Source organism: Paramisgurnus dabryanus, chromosome 17 (genome assembly GCF_030506205.2).
Source record: "Paramisgurnus dabryanus chromosome 17, PD_genome_1.1, whole genome shotgun sequence".
Classification (NCBI taxonomy): domain Eukaryota; kingdom Metazoa; phylum Chordata; class Actinopteri; order Cypriniformes; family Cobitidae; genus Paramisgurnus; species Paramisgurnus dabryanus.
In genome coordinates, this window is record NC_133353.1 from 24,484,918 (window position 1) to 24,496,678 (window position 11,761).

The 11,761-nt window shown below is 37.0% G+C and overlaps 1 protein-coding gene across 2 annotated transcripts in view; it reads left to right on the forward strand.

The window, feature by feature from the left end:
• crim1 (cysteine rich transmembrane BMP regulator 1 (chordin-like)) overlaps positions 1-9,987 on the forward strand; it is a 126,682-nt gene extending 116,695 nt beyond the window's left edge. For both annotated transcript variants that reach the window (XM_065288550.2, XM_065288549.2), the window contains exons 14-17: positions 211-399; positions 3,112-3,228; positions 5,079-5,266; positions 5,384-9,987. In XM_065288550.2, the coding sequence (XP_065144622.1) occupies positions 211-399; positions 3,112-3,228; positions 5,079-5,266; positions 5,384-5,560 (671 nt within the window). In that variant the 3' untranslated portion in view covers positions 5,561-9,987. The remainder of the gene's footprint in view (positions 1-210; positions 400-3,111; positions 3,229-5,078; positions 5,267-5,383) is intronic.
• Positions 9,988-11,761: the final 1,774 nt, after the last annotated feature.

Genomic DNA, 11,761 nt, shown 5'->3' on the forward strand with positions numbered 1-11,761 from the left:
TGAGCTCTTTAAATTAAACAGATGCGAAAATAAAAAAGCACCTCTCCATCCAAGCATTACCTACTAATGTATAGTACTTGGTCAGTACTTACTGAAAAATGTACAGCTGTTGAAGGGTTTTATGTGTAAAAGTTCCTACTGAAAGAAAAATAAATACAATAAGGATCTGTTTGTATTATAGACTGAGTGATTCTTATATTTCTTCACCAGATGCCACACCAAGAGCCGTATGTCATTTCAATGGAAAGACGTACATGGATGAAGAGCGATGGGACATTGACAGCTGCACTCATTGCTACTGTCTCCAAGGCCAGACCCTCTGCTCGACTGTCAGCTGCCCCGCCTTACCCTGTCATCAGCCAATCACTGTAGAGGGCAGCTGCTGCCCCTTGTGTCCAGGTGAGGATTTATGTACTGTACATAAAGTTAGCAGGCGTGTACACCAAACGGTTTACAAATGGCAGGCGGACGCCAACTGTGGGCGCTTGCCAGCTTTTTTCAACTTAAAGCTTTGGTTGCCACTTCTGTTTTGTTTATCAGTCGTTGTACAATGCGCAACTTGGATGTCGCAGTATTATCCCACCCCTCTCCTGTGATTGGACAGCTGAGTGAAAAGTGACATAGACGAGCTTTAATGGTTTTACATTTTTCAACTCTGGGCGCGGATAAAACGGCGAGCCCTGGACTGGACAAAACCTGCCAGTTATCTGTATTTTTTGAATGCGTGGCTTACGTTGGAAAAAAAATTTACACCGCCTGCAGACGTAAATGCCTTGGTGTACACGCCCCTATTATTTCATCTAAAAATGGAAAGCTTTTTCTGTTTTGATCGACAACATTGTTTTGGGGCTTAAAAACACAAACAAAAATGGGTTTTATGTAGGGATGCACCGAAAGGAAAATTCTTGGCTGAAGCCGAATAAAATGAAAAACTCAGCCGAAGGCCGAATATTGATTAATTTTTTTCCTTATTATTTTGCCAATTGTCTCACAATTGCATAAGTTACGTTCAGAATGTCTTTTTTACTATATTTATTTTACATTATTTCATAATATTTTTTACATTCCAGCACTCATTATAGGGCCTTTTTACACCTCACTTCTCTAATCATATAGATATAGATAGACTGGTTAAAATTGTTCCACATAATCAGTGACACGTGCGCAGCTGGAAAGATGCAGTTTGACGCCACGTTTGGTCACAGTACACACATCTTGGTTTAGAAAGACGAGAAAGAGACGCAACGGTAAAGGTGCAAGTATAAGAAATTCTTATTAAATATATATTTATTTTAAATATAAAAGCGCTTAAAGAAGCGTTTACTTGCGTTCTAGGCGGAAAAACAAGTCAGTGGGAAGTCAGTTCATGAATAACACGACACAAACTTAAAAAAAAGTCACATTTACTTCTCAGAGGCACAGAACTGTTTCTGAAACTGACGTTCTCCCCAAACTGAAATTAAACACAGTGTTTCGCGTTTTCCTCGTCTGTGTCATGTTGTTTGCACATGTGATATCAGGAAGCAAAAGAATGTGCACGTGACGACGAGAGGTGATGCGCTGCGCAATCGAGTTACCCCTCCCACTTCGGAATGTTTTACTGAGATTTCTATTCCCGTCCAAATTGACCATCAATATTACAGACATCCTGTGGTAAAATTACATTACGCCATCTACCCCTGTAAAACTAATCCCGTCCGAATAGGGCTATAGTATTCTTTTTTCCTACTATGGCAGTGAATTGGGTCCACGAACGGCTTTGTTACAAACATTTCTCAAAATATCTTCCCTTGTGTTCATCAGAACAAAGAAATTTATACAGGTTTGTAACAACACAAGAGTGAGTAAATGATGACAGAATTTTCATTTTTGGGTGAACTATCCCTTTAAAATCCTTACCAACATGTTTGCTGCATTTGCGTGCATCTCACTCTGCGCTGGTTATTACATTAAAGACCTCATTATTCTGTAAAAATGTATTCGGCCTTGCCGCCTTTTCACTTTTCAGCCCAACACCGAAAAATAGTTTTTTATATGGCTGAATAAATTGGTTTGCCGAAGATTCGGTGCATCCCTAGTTTTATGTAAAAATCGTCTTAACGTAAACTACAAAAACATAATCTCTGACAACTGTAACATCATGTGCATGTTTGGGTGCTTAGTTGACACACATAACAACAATGGCGGCCTATTTTTCAAAATATTTGAGTTTATTAATGTTTATTAACAAAGTTTACAAAATTACCTCATTGCCTCAAAACAAAATTGCTCAGCTCTTTCGCTGTTTTGATTGTGTGTATTTGTCGCTTTGTAAAGAATGCATATACGGGCAGGCGTCTAGTGTTTCTTTACAAAGCTGCATCACCACCTGCTGGCCTGGCATGCATGATACAACTTTCCTAGCCATTTCGCAGATCCAAGTTTATATTGACAACACTGTGACGTGAAAACACACGACAAAATTTGTCATAAACGCAAAGGAAAAACTTTCTGGTTTGCAATACAATCGTTTTCATGTTAACGTCTCCTAAAATCCAATGGATAAAATTATCTGCAATGCCATTTTGTGCATCGTACCCCATCTCTTTATCTCGTTACTAATTCTCTACTAATCTCTTTCTCTCTTTCTCTCTCTCTCTCTGGCTCATAAAGCAATGTTTACTTAGAACCTCCTCTCTAATTGAATGGGTCTTTTGTCTAAATACGAACTCGTTGAGATGAATCATTTAAAAGGATTGATTAAGTCGAAGCCGGACAGAGGCTAAATTAGCTCTCTTTGCATTTGGGAGATAATGTCATTGATCACGCTCCTCTTTATTGCTGTGTCACTTGGCTATGGATCAATGAGAGGGTTGAGAGCGGTGTCGTGTGCATTCTGGGTAATCGCTCACCCTTTGGTGCTTACCCACTCAAAGACGCAGCTCTGAAGATGAGCTTTTAATTAGCCTGCGGCCCACAATTTCACGCTGACCCGAATCTGTTCAGAGTGGGTACTTCACAACTCCTTTTATTGCAGGAACGACGTTTATGTATATGTGCTGTCACGAGTGTGTTGCTCTGTAACTAAACACACTTTGCTTTTTCTGTGTCTCTCTGTTGTTTTAATTACAGAGACTTATGCTCCTACAAATGTGCCCATTGAGAAGACAGACCAACGAGAGGACAAGCCAAGACATCAACCGGCCTGGCCCACTCACAGCGAAAACGATATCATGCCACAGTTCAGAGGTATAAATTTAAGAGCTGAACGCAAATGCTTGTAGCTACACAAGCTCTGCTTCTGACATTACATTTTCCCTAGATGTGAGACTAGGTATGGTGAAATAAAAATAGGCAATGCATCTTTTGTGTTGTTGGCATCAGCACACAGAAGCGACATTCAATGCGACCATGTGTAGTGAGTTTAACAAATGAATTTCTCTTAAATAAATAGGTCAGTAAATGTACTGATGCCATTGTTGGAAAAGGTTACATCAAAATTCTGTTCTGCATCTTTTAAAGACCTTTTGAAAAATTGACATCATGCTTCATAATCATCAGCGCTATCCAGAATACCATTTTTTTTTTTTTTTTTTTTTGTATTGCAATCATTTATTTTGATCTCTAGTTTACTTATGGAAAATATGAGCAGGTGTGTCTGACAAGGAATTTTCTGTAATTGCTGACATGGATCTGTGACTAAACCTGCTTTTACCATCAAGCCATACATTTCTTGTGCAGTAGATGGGTACTAAATATGACTTACTGTGGGTTCACACCAGATGCGAGTTCAACGATTTGCGCGAGTAGATTACATACAAAGTCAATGCAAAGACGCAATCAGACGCATCCTCGCGTGGGGTGATGCGAATGACGTGATATGGGTGGCGAGTTTGGCATCAAAACACGCTTTTCGCCTCAAACGCGTCTTCGCCCAAGTTGAAAATATTCAACTTGAGCGAAAAAAAAAAATCGCATGACACGAAGTTAAATCCCGCGAGTAATCTAGAGTTCGCAGCATAATGTGTTCAGACCAGCCGCGGTAGAGGCGGCAAGCGCAAGTGATTTCAATGTTAAGTCAATGTAAAGACGCGTTGACGAGCATCTGGAGGTCTAAACACGCATATGAGGTGGAATCGAGTCTACCGCGTCATGCTAAACGCCTCATTTGCGTGTCTAGTTCGTGCAAAGGCGCGAATTGAGGATTGCCGCGGCAAACGCGCAAGTTGAAAATGTGAACTTTGGCGAAAAAAAGCGCCGCGTTAACCAATCAGGAGCTTGCTCAAGTAGTGACATGATTACAGGAAGGGAGCGGAGTCACAGAACCCCCTCCCATGACGTGAATTTCCTCCAATGGCTTGATGACTAGAATCTCACGCGATAAACGACAGTTCTCCTTCTCTGCAGAATGCAATAAATCCACTTAACCAATCACAGCGCACCATTCCACGCATTGTAAACAACAATGGCGGTGCTTTAAATACACACTGAATCCTAGTTTTCCTCATCTACTTTGTACTTCGTGATCAACAAGCAAACAAAAACAAAATAATACTTTTGAGGGCATTGATAAATCTGTTTTGGTTTTCTGTGGCACGGAAGAAATGCAAGCTACTCAGGAGACGGAAAAATGCCGTCTGTTGCTTGTCCTCACACGACAGCATCAAGCTTCTGTCATGTTAACACATTGACACGCGAAGCCAACGAAAATCGAGCAGGACCAAAACATTTTACAGCTGATCGCTGTGAAAATATCAGCGACGACGTCCCAAGTATAACCGCAACAATGACAGTATTCTTAATATGACAAAGTGTTTTGATTGATGCCATTAATGCTTATTTAAATCGGTGTATACCATTAGTCAACTAAATAAATAAAACATGGCAAAGATGAATGCACATTTATATATTGATTCAATAGATTTATAGCATTTGAAAAAAAAAACTTGTCATTGATTATAAATAATGGTTTTCATCTTGTCACTTTCTTGGTGTAGAAAACACGTTTTTACTGAAATTAGTCAAAAATCAAAATGGATTTATTGCGTTTTTGAACCAAACTCTTCATATGCTAACATGTCTGTTGTGGGTTCTTCCAGGTGACTTCGGTAGCCTGCAGATGCCATATCTAGATGGCAGGAGGCCATTGCCGAGTGAGGATGCTGGTCTGCACTGGGCCTGGGTGGCACTACCTATACTAATGATGATGCTTACTATCGCCGCCCTGCTGTTGGTCAACCAGCGAAAGCAGTGGATCCCAGTGCCTTGCTACCGCACACCCACAAAGGTACATATAAACATAGGAAATGTTATTTCTAAGCTAATAAAATGAATGGGTGTATTCACAGTTGGATTGTTTGATCTGAATCAGTAGCATTTATCATATCAATCCTGCCCTTTATAGCCCACGTGTCTCAATAACCAGTTGGAATACGTTGACTGCCAGAAAAGACCGAAGGTCCAGGTGGACAGCACTCAGCGCATGCTCCGCATCGCGGACACCGAATCAAGATACAGCGGTTACTACAGCATGCAGAAACCCAACAACCTGCAGGCTGACAACTTCTACCAGACCGCGTGAGAAATGGGAGAGCGAGAGAGAGTGAGTGATCGAGAAAGAGAGAGACTGAGCCCGTGTTCAGCTGCTTAAACCTTTGCGGCGCTAATAAAACTATAAAAATGCCGTCAATCCAAGCGGACAGAGAAGATATCCTGGTAAAGAATATCAATTATAATATTCACTTAAGTCACTCCAAGCAAAAAATACAGTATATATCACACGTCAACACCGACAACTTTCACCAGGAGCAACAAGCTGCAACTATGTAACCGAACCAAACATTAACTGCGTGTTATTGTTCAATTGGAAAAGACTCTTCCAGAGTATTTTTGTGAATCGGAAATATGATAGGTTGAGCATCTTTTTTGTGTGTGAGTGTAAGATTATGTGGATGTCCAGGCACAAGTTGAAGGTAGTTGTGAAGTCAAATGCGTGTCGTTGAGATTAGGACGACAGGGGTGTTTTATTTTTTATTTTATTCGTAAACAATATTTTTCCTGCATTCCTACTTTTTTTGTTGGAAAAGAGAGAAAGAGAGAAACATTTTGTGTGTTAACACAATGCTGAACCAAAGCTTCTCTGTCTGAAGTACCTGATCAGCCCAGAGAGGGCGCTGTGGGACGCTTACTTCCCTGTGACAGAGGAAATGCTGGACTGTCGTTAGAAAAAAGAAAAGAAAAGAAAAGAGGGAAAATAGCATGCAAGATAGTCTGTTTACAGCAGACACATTTTTGTAGGAGATGCTACTGTGTAAGATTTTTATTTCCCCAGTGCTGTGGGTGAGTTTGGCCGAGCCTTTTTTGCTCTTATAAGACGAATGGAAGAAAATGGAGTAAGCTACTATACTCCGTGGACATACGATCTTCCTGGTAGATGGAGGTGTGGGGTCTCTGTATTGTATTTTCGCTTACATGTATGAGCGTTTTCTCATTTAACCGTACAAACACCATTTGTTCTTTCTCCCAAACTAAGGGCAAATTGACTTACACTTCTACCAATATATATTTTACTGAAACGAATTGGAGGATTGCGAAGTGATAAAGTAAACGTGAGAACATAGAGATAGTGGTTTGGATTTGAGGTTATGCTTTAGAAGTGCTGCTTTTTTGCTTTGATTCATTAAACCTCATTTTGTAGGGATAAAAACCAGTAGTAAAGAATCTGTGTGACCTTAAAGAAAAATGTAGGGGCTCTGTCGTGAAACAGGAGCAGAAACATTTTTGTGTAAATTGTAAATGTTATATCGAAAATTGTCGACAATCTATGCAAGAACGTTTTTACCGATGATATATTAGTAATCTGCAGCATACGATTCACACAAAAATATTAAATCGTCGACAATATAAATTTTATGGAGAATTACTACATAATAGTAGTTCTGTGAACAATTCCCAACATTTCCGATAAGTAAAAAATGTTTTTTTTTTAAACAATTTATCCAAAGCTGGCTCTGCACATGTTTTAATGAATGAGGCCCAAAAGATTTTTGGTAGGGGGTTGCAACACACGTATTCTGCTTCTAAATACTTGTTTTTAATTTCTTTTATTTGTACTTTTCACCAGACTGCCTCCTTTCATGGAAGCTTCAAAATGTTACTGAGGCACCTTTGTGTTCTGGTTTTCTAAAAAACCAATTTGGCTTAAAAATCCAAAACTATTATAGCGACCTTTATGTACATACAAAGACATGAAATATTATGTGAGTATATATGTACATGTGTATGTATATGTGTTAGCATGTGCGCACACACAAACGCACATGTACGCACACGTGACTTCTCTTCATATGTAAAGTTCTTAGTTAATTTTCCTAATGAATGTATTTATGATCGAGAAAATGACGAGATTTATATAACGGCAAGCGGAGGATGACAGGCATTCCGTTGCCTTTTTGTTTGACGTTAAATCAAAGCACAGCTGATGATGATACAGAAAGAAAGACAAACATCTCATTCTATCCTTTTAATGTATGTATTTTTTCCCTTTTGTTTGCCCAGTTCTCAAAGCTTTGCTCAGTTGAACTCAAATACATTTTTATATTGCAAAAATTGGATCACTCCGTAAAGATTGGAGTTTGAACAATCAGTAAAAAAATCACATTGCCTCATTGGACGATGAAGCTCTCATTTCGTTTTCCCTGTCGTGAGTCCATACAGGTATCAGAACTACTGGAATGTTGATGGACATAAGCTTTTGAAGTGAGGGGCGGGGTAGTGGGCGGGCCGAGGGGGTGGGGCTGTAGCTATGTGATAGTTTGTCTTGGTTGTATCTTTATCTGTATGTGATATTGTTTGTAATACAACTTGGCACTTTTTATATATATATAGAAAGAGAGAGAGAGAGAAAAGTAACCAATGTGTTTCTTTTGTTTTGTTGTTTTTTTTTTTTTTTGAACAAACCTGTTTAAAAGAAAATGTTTCTCATGTTTTTTTTTTCCCCTAAAACCTTGTGGGACCCTGTGCAGCAGTAATTGGGTGAATCTCACGAAAATTTGTTAACAGATAAGAAGCACACATACGCACACAATCGTTACGGTTTTTCCATTGTGACATCATTTAATAACATTTAAAGAGCACCTATTTCATTGCTAAAACACTTTATTTTGTGTATTTGGTATAATACAATGTGTTCGCGTGGTTTATGGTTAAAAAACACATTTTCCACAAACCGTACATTTTTGTAGCTCCAGATTTCACTCTCTTCCTGAAACAGACTGATTTTTGTACAAAACTCTTCGATTGGCCAGTTAATCTGTACATTGTAATTGGTCTGACTACCTCTAACGTCAGCCGGAAATGTGATGCTCCTTACCATGTTTAAAAGATTTGCTCACAATGCAATGCTAACAGGAGTTAATTTACAGGCTGTGAGTCCAAGCGGGAGGAATTATGATAATGCCGGTCTTTCCTACATCACCAAGGAAGTAAACTGTTGCCTACAATCCGTGTGTTTATTGTAGTCCAAGAAATGAGATTTCCTTTGGTGTGTAAGTGTGCATTAGTACATTACGTCTCCAAAGGAAATGTGAATCGGACCAGAGGTGCTCTTTAAGCAAATTCCCCCCACGTTTTCCATACTTCCCATTATACAGTACATTGTAATACAGTAGATTTTGTGCAGTATAACAGTACATTTTTTGAACTTACTAATATTTTTAAGTTGAATTAACTCAAAATGTTAAGGCAACAATGTAACTTACTTATTTAAGTTGAATCAACAAATATTTTTTTCCAATGACAGTTTTCATAAGATTCACCCGATAATGCAAAGGTTTCAGAAATCAAATCTATAACTGCAACACCATACAGTATGTTCACAGTATCATTTACTGTATTATCACAACAGTCCCAAAAAGTCTTGGCTTTATTTCAAACACATAAATATGCAAATACAATTGAAATAGCACAAAAGCACTTGCTTTTGAAACCGTAGACTGAATACGCAGATCTGGAAATTTCACTTCTGTTTATTCTTTAACACGTGTTTCTACTTTGTTGAAATAAAAGTGTCAGTCCTGTCTTTTAGTAACGATCAATAAAAAGCATTAGAAAACAGCAAACAAGAATTATTATTATTATTATTAGAGCAATGGAGTATTGCTTTGGAGGATTCAATTACACATCAACCCCAACAAAAATAAGCTAAGCTAAAAAAAAAAAATAAACAGCATTTCAACAAGATGTCATCAATATTTAATGAGCAATGTGAGATCTGTGCATAGCCCACTATCAAGTTCAAATGCAATTTCCACACACAAAACAATATTTCCACCTTATTGCCTCGTGTTTGAGGTTATGGAGGAAAGCACAACACCATCTGGATTTGGTTCAGACAGACCTGCACATTTTTAGGGGGTTCTACTGGGTGGATTCTTTAATTTTTTTGTGCATTCTCCAAGTATTGTTGTAAATACTTGAGTGTCACTCGCCAAAACAACTTTAAAAAGGTAAAAATAAAAAAATGAGGTTTGGATAGAGGTAAAAATTTGAGATGTAATATATTGTCTATGACCTTAATAATTTATTGATGAACAAAAAACTGATCGTAACGAAAGACGCAGTTTCTGTTGTGTCTGCCTCTTAAAGAGCGTTTCAGAGTTTAAGACTTCAGAGAGAATCAGTTTGTTCTTTACTTTTTGGCTCTAGAAAGAGCAGAGAAATGTCCATTTTTCACAAGATGGTAAGCAAGTGTATAAAAATTTGTCCCCGTGTCCCCTCTCCACCCTCTCATTTATTCTTTCCAAATGAAATATCAGCCCTTCTGGAGTTTGTATACTACTGGTGTTTAATGTTCATGTAAAAATAATAATGTCAACATGGGTCATGAAATCTCAGATTTATAAAATGGGTAGATGATATGTTGACTCCTGTAGCACAGCAGATTTTGTTTCCAGTTTCTTGTATTATTTTGTTTGTTTCTTTGCAGCACAATAAATACTTTTTAAACAATTGAGAGTCTTGTCATGTTTATTTCCTTATTTTGAAGAGTTTGAAGAGTGCTTATTTTAAAATTAATATATGAGTTTGTGCTGTGTTTAAATACTATGTACATTTAAACACACACACATTCTGGTTTCCATGTTTTGTGGGGACATTTCCCCCAACCATAACAGAACACTTTCTGCTACCTTAGATTTTCAATAAACATCATTCTGTTTAATTTATAAGGTTGTATTCTCATGGGACCTCAAAATGTCTCCACAAGGTCACTAAAACACTGGTATTCCTCATTTGTCACCACAATGTGATAATTACCAGGTACACACACACACACACACATATATATATATATATATATATATATACATATACATATACATATACATAAATTTCAGAATTTTTTATTTATATAAATTTTTTAGTTAATATATATATATGTATATATATACACATGTAAATGTTTCTTAAATACATACATGGATGTGTGTGTATTTATATATACATAATTATTACACACAGCACAAACTATGCAAAAAGAATACTTTTATTTTGTATGAGATTAATCTAGATTAATCTATGCCCAGTACTAAAAAATAGCAATTCTTTCATCTACTGAATTGTGCAAAATTAAACTAGGATTGTGTAAAAAATAAAATGTGTTTTAAATTTAGTTTATACTTTACCTTAGTTTAAATAACATCAAATCGCCCACACTGTAAAAAATACTTTGCTGCCTTAAAAATTTTTGTTGAATCATCTCGGATTTTCAAGTCATTTCAACATACTATTATTTATCTTGACTAGAGATAAGTTGTTATAACTACAGGTGAGTTGTTATAACTTATAAAATTAAGTAGACTTTTCTCAACTATATTTTTATAAGTTGTGACAACTCATCTCTGTGGTTGACATGTCTTGTAAATCTGAGTTGATTTAACAAAAAATTTTAAGGCAGCAAAGTATTTTTTACAGTGCATATACTGTACAGTACAGGGCAGCATAGCCTACACAACACAAACTGAATAAAAAAATGTCTCGTATCTGTGATTTATCATTTAATTTTTAGATTTACATTTAACTCGCCATAGCCTAACGAAAGAAAATAAACACAACCCTAATATTTTTAGAATAAAGTACTCAAAAATTATAACCTATTACAAATTTCTTAGGGCCAGCAGATGGTGCTGTACAGACTTGTGCATGTGCCCTCAGATGAAGCACTAATCTTCACACAAAGATTATGGAAAAATACATGGAAAATGTGTGGGATTTGTCTGTGGATCATTTGATTTTGGTTTATTCACACAGCCAGTGTTGTCTGAAATCTGTGCAAGCGTTCACACAAATCCCATAAAGACACATATGATGTAACATGATGTGTAGCCTATTGTAATTATTTCTAATTGTGCACTTGGTGAATATTGTCCACAGTGTTTAAAGTTTGCTAATTATTTAAATTCAGTTCAATTCAATTTTATTTATATAGCGTTTTTTAAGAACTGTTCATTGTTTCAAACCAAATTTAAATTAAATAGAAAACAAAGAAAAGCACAGAAAAACAAAGAAAAGGGACTAGCTGCCAGTAACTTACTGTAGATTTTACGTTATTTACTGGCAACAGTTTTTTCAAAGTTAAATGAACATGAAACATTTTCAGTCTTTATCTTCTACAGTAAGATACTGGCAACCAGCTGCATAATTACAGCAAATTTTTTACAGTGTGGCTCGCCATTTCAAGATGTGTTCAGTGCATCAATGTGAACCTATGTGCATCATGCATCAT